The sequence below is a fragment of the Haliotis cracherodii genome, unplaced genomic scaffold (assembly GCF_022045235.1).
Source record: "Haliotis cracherodii isolate W230 unplaced genomic scaffold, xgHalCrac1.p SCAF_3, whole genome shotgun sequence".
In the NCBI taxonomy this organism is placed as follows: domain Eukaryota; kingdom Metazoa; phylum Mollusca; class Gastropoda; order Lepetellida; family Haliotidae; genus Haliotis; species Haliotis cracherodii.
This window is the reverse complement of record NW_027266286.1, coordinates 64,173,978-64,181,260: the sequence shown is the minus strand read 5'-3', so window position 1 is coordinate 64,181,260 and position 7,283 is coordinate 64,173,978. Positions and strand designations below refer to the sequence as shown.

The 7,283-nt window shown below is 38.4% G+C and overlaps 1 protein-coding gene across 1 annotated transcript; it reads right to left on the bottom strand.

Annotated features, from left to right (window-relative positions):
* Positions 1–829: 829 nt before the first annotated feature.
* Positions 830–7,201, bottom strand: LOC139476091 (carbohydrate sulfotransferase 15-like). Its single transcript, XM_071259342.1, has 7 exons — positions 6,977–7,201; positions 5,980–6,199; positions 4,123–4,248; positions 2,770–2,926; positions 1,749–1,899; positions 1,514–1,661; positions 830–1,011 (listed from the first exon to the last, which is right to left on the bottom strand). The coding sequence occupies exons 1-7, from the start codon at positions 7,199–7,201 to the stop codon at positions 830–832; spliced, it is 1,209 nt and encodes a 402-aa protein (XP_071115443.1).
* Between the last annotated feature and the right edge of the window lie 82 nt (positions 7,202–7,283).

Below are 7,283 nucleotides of genomic sequence, written 5' to 3'. Positions count from 1 at the left end.
ATTGATGTATAAATATATATTGTCATGCAACTCACTGTCGCGGTTGTAGTCGCATATCTATATAATTATGCAAAACAACATGTAAAGCGCCCCAAATACTTGCTTAAGTCCGTTCTATACTGATTTCTGAAAAAGCGCGTTTGTTTACAAACAAGAGAAAAGTCCGGTCACGTGATATGCAAATTAGCCTGTGGCAGTGGTGTTATGCTGAGTCACCACTGCGCCAGAGTATGAATCAATGTATGTAAATAGTTTCTGAGACTTTCAAGAGCAGGGTCAATATGGTACGAGTATGCTCCTAATTAAACAACAGTTAGTCCTTTGAAAGAGATATATGTGGAGAGCTCAACATCAAGTTTAAGGGACCACGTTCTTCTCAGTTTCACGTCATCCCATGGGAGCATTATGACCATGGCGTCTAGTTACACATTGGCAAACTAACAGAAATCTTTAACTGGCGTTCCCATGATATATCCTTGTAGATCAAGCAAGCATTGTCCGCTGGGAGATCTCGTTACAATGAGGGGTGCACGGGTGGCCCAGTCGTCTAAGGCGCCGCGATTCGCTGTGCAGAGTTGCGTCCCTTGGGCACGCCAGAAACTAAAGTATGATTGTGGGTTCGAATCCCTGTTCCCCCCGATTATGTTTCTAGGTTTGTCAGCACCATACCCGTGCTCGTGGGTTTCACCGAAGTGGTAAACGTCTGAGACCTGCATCACTTCGGGCTTTCCTCCCACATTAAGCTGACACGCCGTGATATATGACTGAAATACTGTTAACAGCGGCGTTAAACCCAACTCACTCACTCACTCACTCTTTTCAGTTTGTATCATGTCAACCACAGAAACTTCTCATCCTGCAGAATAGTTGCCAAATCCTGCTTGTATCTGCTGTAAAAATTGTCCAGCAGGAACCGTGTCTTTTCGAGCATAGGACCCTGTTTTATCTTCTTCTTGGATACCCGCCGATGAGGCAAATTGGCTACAAAACTCAACATGTCTTCAGTATAATCTGAAATACAGTATAACTAAGTATGATCTGTGAGTCTGGAGGAATATGTGTATAGGTAATGGAGGTCACAGGGGCCTGTACGTGAAAAACAGCAGCTGCAAGACATATGGTCACACCAAGTGTCAGCATACTATATAAAAGGAAAGGGATGTAACGAAGCCAACTCAAGTTCGTTAGAGAACGAATTCAACAATATCCCCTGTGAATACCCCAATAAAACTTACCCTTTTGTCAAGCCAACACATGGAGCTACAGAATGGCACATAAATGAAGAAAATCGAATCTATACTTTTGGAGCTAGCGTCTTCGGAATCATAAAATATCTATTTTGGGCGTTACAAGCCCCTGTGATGGAGGTGATATACTGAATTTTCAAGGGGTTATCTCTCAAACATATATAGGAATGCGTTATACTTCCTTTCATGTAGCTTGCCAACCCTCTTTTGAGTTAATAGTACAAAAACATATTTACCGAACAGGAAAGAAAAAGATAAAAACTCACTTAGTTCCAAATAATTGTACACTTTTCTCAACCGAGCTTTTGGATCTTGGTCGTGGTCCTCTGTTCGCAAGATAAGGAATTGCTCTCGAGTAAAAACCTTCAGCCATTCTCGCATGTACACTGAATAGCAACCTAAGAAAATACGAGTCTGTGAAAGAAAAATAGACATTGTAGTATGCATTTCGTCAGTTGTTTGAATATGCTTTAGGTCGATGTAATAACAAACTTGTCATACCCGAAGTTTTCGTGCTATGTCCATACTGTATAGACATTGTTCCACCGTGTGGTTCTTCATGCATGTCTCCTCGATTTCAATATCTTTACTCACAGCTTCATGGAAAGCCGCAACTGAACTTCCGTCTAGCATCATATAGTCAGAATATAACCTGCAATCATATTGTATGACATACATAGATACAGAAGCTACCCTTATTCAGTGATGAGTAGCTTGTGAGGATGTTTTTTTAAATCAACTAATTCAGTATTCAATAAAAGACTTCATAAACACAAGACAATGCCAAAAAGCACTTGGATATGAAATAATGTTCATGTTCTGTGATCATGTTCAAATATCGTTGTGGTATGTGAACGAAAATGCTGTAAGATTGCACTTAAAAAACAGCAACAAAACCCTTTTGTAATCATAAGACATTGACCTTTATCATGAATATGTGTTTATGAATCATTATCAAAGGGGAGGAAGGACATATGAACACAAAGAAAAAAGGATTCCAGCATGTTTTGATCTGTATACGAAACGTCAATGCAGTTGCAGTTGTAAATGAGTAATACGTTTGCAGCAATTGTAAAATATATTATAAATAATGAGTATATACAAATTTAAGTGTTCATACAAGAAAGACATGTTTGAATATTTCAATGAAGAAGTATAAAAGATTTTGCCCATTTTCCAAATCTTTTTTTTGATAATTGCTTTTTTGAATCGGGTGACCTGGACCCTTCACAAAACTCCAATAACGTGTAACGAGTAATATAAACAAGTTTGATGATTTTCCTCAATTAAAACCTCAATGCAAGGTAATGTGTTCATAGTGTGACCTTGACCCGAAAGACCCGGGTAGTTGTCAGTGTAAACTCTTTTTTACAAATACAGTGAGCATGTGCTAGACACGATTATGAACTCATTTCACACACCCTATTTAAGACAGCTGTCAACGCACATTTATCTCTCACATGAAAAAACATAACCAAGGTTTTGCGCACACACAACAGACATAAATTGTGAAGGTACCTACCTATCTGTTGGATTTCTGAAGATGAGAATGAACTTCGGATCTGCATACACGTGTCTCATAAGATGGGGTGTCGTAACCACTGGTTTCTCTAAACCCATATTTTGTGGTAATTTTGGCCATCCTCGGAAATCGCTAAAATCTGATGGAGTTGCGTCACCTAAACGAATAAAGCTTACAATAAAGGACTATAATGGTATTGTTTAACAGCAACTTTGTCTCAGTATAAGTTAATGACTATCAACATTAACAATCAATATAGAACCGGATTTAAATGTTGTTATATGACAGTGTAATTTATTGTTAAATAATGATTGTAACTGTATTACATTGATTCTGTTGAGATTCAGTAGAACTTCATTGCATTGAATTTGGACAATCATTAGTTGTCAGGAATGTAGTACTTTTTAATGAAGCAATTGTGAGGAGGTTATTATATTAAGATGCTCGGAATAGTATGGCTAGATGTCAAGCGTTATGGAAACTCTGGACTGGTGTAGCATTGCGAGGAAAGTGCTGGAAGCTAGTTTGACTATGTAATGGAGCGTGCCTGTCATCTCTCATTTCGTCTCACATTACATCAGAGGCGGTCGGGTAGCCTAGTGGTTAAAGCGTTTGCTCGTCACGCCGAAGACCCGGGTTCGATTCCCGACATGAATACAATGTGTGAAGCCCATTTCTGGTGTCCCCCGCCGTGATATTGCTGGAATAATGCTAAATATCACTCACTCACATTACATCAAGACCCAAGATCACTTATCACCCCGGATTTCCAGTCGAGGCCTACATGTATATCGGAAGCTTGACCACTACTGCGGAAAGGTCAATATTATGATTAATAATATTATCACTGACCTTTTAGATAAAACCACTATGAATATGTTGTATTTCATTTTGTCAATGATTATTGCACGACCATTTATTGCACGACCATTTCATTGTGTACTGCCATTGTAATTGCTGTAAAGTAATTTGTATTGGTTTGTAAACCTAGTTAATTGTGTAATAAAATTATGGTTGTACACCATTTGTTGGTTGTTTGTTTGTTTCACACCAAATTATTTTACGTACATATTTCTGGGTTAACTAATTGTTTCAATTTCCACGGAATCGACACGTAACAATATATACATAAGTTACATACAAGTTATATATAATAGAAGGTCGATTAAGGGTGGAAGCAGATTAAGTCAAATTATATAATTTTATTCAAGTCTTTATTTCTGCCATATTATGTAAGGTACGGTGCAGTGAATTTCTCTACATAGGTAAAATTTACGCCAATTGCATCGACTCTGACATATCATGAATTGTCAATTTACAAATGATTCGTGAAAGATAGTCACGTAAACCAACCTGTAATCATTTTGTGAAATCCAGTTTCTGTAGTTGTCTGTTCTATCTTTTGCGCAGCATCAGCAAACATTTGTTGAAAGCAGGTGAAGTTGCAAGGTGTCCTCTCGTCCATGAAAATTCCATACCCTGTCAAATTGTCAGCGATTTGAAATATTAATGATTTGTAATCTTTGAAACTATTTTTCACAGCGTATGAATCCATAACGAGTTCTGTAGCGTTGTTTTGTAGGTTCAGCAACTACTGTGTATATTAATTGGTTGTCTCATGCTTTCTAGGCAATTAAGACTGACAACGTTACATGTATGGCATTCTGACTGACGCGATATTTTCTCTCACTCATGAGAAACTTCTGGCAATCCGACGTCAGAATGGTTATAACACATTATTACGATGGATTTGACTGTTTCAGGTTTTATACGTACGACTTTGTAAATATACTGAACAGAAAACTATATACCAAATTCCATTTTGTTAGAATTTGGATTCGAACACGAAAAAAAGTTCTCCTAGAAACGCAAAGGACATGGACTGTATTTTAAGTCACTGCAGTATGGATAGCAACTTCTTTTATTCTTTGGACGACGTTTCAGGGCTACTTCTTGCTTTTTCATCAGGTGGCTGATTCCTGATGAAGGAGCTAAGAAGTAGCGCTGAAACGTCGTCAAAAGAATAAAAGAAGTTGCTATCAATAAACAAAGTACCATGTATTCATGTTCTCTCAACTTTTAGATACGTATCAAAGACTTCAAACGGGTCGTGTCTGCGACAAATCTTTCGCATTAGGTGATTTAGAAATAGCTTAAGGTTTCTTTTCTTGCAGTTTCGTTTAGAAAGTAAGTTTACATTTCTTTTCATTCCCAGCGTTATGGAACAGGACAAGCAAAATACGAATAAAGAATGACAATAAAACCAATATAATAATCTGTCACTCTTTCTGTGAATTATGTAGAGGGAGTGACCGAGTAACCCCTTTAATACTTAAAAATAATGGTTACGAGGATATCCCCCTACATAAAACACAGCTATACTCTCACATGTTGACCAAACATTCTAAAGGAGTCAGAAACATGCCTTGTAACGATCAGCTTGTGACGTGCAATAGCCGCAGAGAACACAATCAACTCTCCATTCCCAAAACATGATGGAGTGCTCAAACATTATAATGACGTCACAGATGTGTCTTAATGCTCTACCTTCTGCAACGAACATGCTAAAATATTCGTATGATAATTCTTCCTCTGATAGTTGTCTGTACACACGTTGTATGTATCTAACATGTGTGCCTTTATTGATGATGCATGAGTCTTTGGTCTATTGGGGGCACGGTGGCCCTGTCGCCCTAAGGCGCCGCGATTCGCTGTGCAGAGCTGCGTCCCTTGGGCACGCCAGAAACCTATGATTTTGGATTCGAATCCCGGTTCGCCCCCGATTATGTTTCTAGGTTTGTCAGCACCATACCCGTGCTCGTGGGTTTCACCGAAGTGGTAAACGTCTGAGACCTGCATCACGTCGTTCTTTCCTCCCATATTTAGCTGACACGCCGTGATATAACTGGAATACTGTTAAAAGTGGCGTTAAACCCAACTCACTAACTCCTTGGTATATTTACTATTACGAATTATCACATCTAACAAAGTATCCACTGTGGGGGTAATTATTGTTCCCTAATGACGTGGTATAAATACATTGTTGTATCTGTGAACCTTTGTGCACAAGCACATACCAACACTTGTTTTGTGGAGGGAGAGAATACACTTGGATCAATGCAACGACTGATTTTGTGATTTAAAATAATTTTCAATAGTTCAATCATCAATACAAAATTAATGTAGAATTAATAATAATAACAGCATTACCATATCTCCGACGACACCAGTAAAAACTTTCCTTGTCTCCGACACAATCATTGCATCCGATGACGTCTTCATGGGCTCTTATGCGGTAGGCGAGGTCGGTGGTCCCCGATTTACTCACACCCAGAATATGGTAGTAAGGTACACACTTAAGACGTAACTTTCCATCCTCTTTCGCGTACCAGCAAGGGTTCTTAAAGTCTGTCAGATATTGAGGTCTTTCCTGCGTTATAAGACATACCATTACAAATGAGCACTTCATTTATGTTTCTGTAAATAAAAGACGGCATCCTTTTCGTGGACATTCATCATATAACACTGTGAGCATTAACCCAGCACGATTGGAAATCTGAAAACACATATACTGTTGTCATTCTTCCTCTGAACAAGAGTACATCACGTCTTCTAAATCACCAACTGCTTTTTATCCCGATTACATAAATAGATCAAGACGGCCTGGAGTGATAACATAAACTGTATGTTGAGACATGGTCCGGAAACAAAGATTATTTAACTCTCAAATAAGAATGCGACAGTTAATGGTGTGAGAAGACGGTAGGATCTCACGGTAACAAATACCCTTAAGAACACTGTAATGTAACAATCATTCGTGTAAAATGTACAGCTTTAAAATTAGATGCAGCAATGTCCATGATGAAAAATATTTATTACTGCGACATTGCCAATACCATCCACACAGTCTCAGCTCGATCATAGTTAAACTATTAGACACTGACTTTCCTTTCAGTAACAAGAAAAAAGACCATTCTATATCTAAACGCCCTGATTAAAACAAAATTTAATCAGTGTAAATATAAAACATAAAGCATGTCTTGTACACGTGATTGATGTGTGTGCAAAGTTAAAGAAGATATTAGACAGTTTTTTATCAGTGCTTCAGAAAAGGGGAAACACGAACGAATCCCTACCGTTAATCCCCTTGATAGAAAGTAACGATTTCCTCAGGTGATTGCTGTAACGAAGCTAAACCTTTACATACCATACAGAATAGATCCTCTGCTTTATGTGGCATTTCGCCCACACACTGAATGTCCAGTTTCACCGGCGTGTCGTTTACTGTGTTGGTCTCTGGTACATATCCATGCGAAAACAGTTGCTTCCTGATTTCATAGTATTCCATTCGAAAGCCATGCCGAGACACAAGCCACAGTGAAACACAAAGAATCAGCATCACGAACATCCATGGTCCTAATTTGAACGTCATCGTGACTTGCTGGAAAGAGGTACATGTTCATAATTATGTGGTATTTGAGGTAATTTGAGCAATACATAGTGGTGTCCTAACA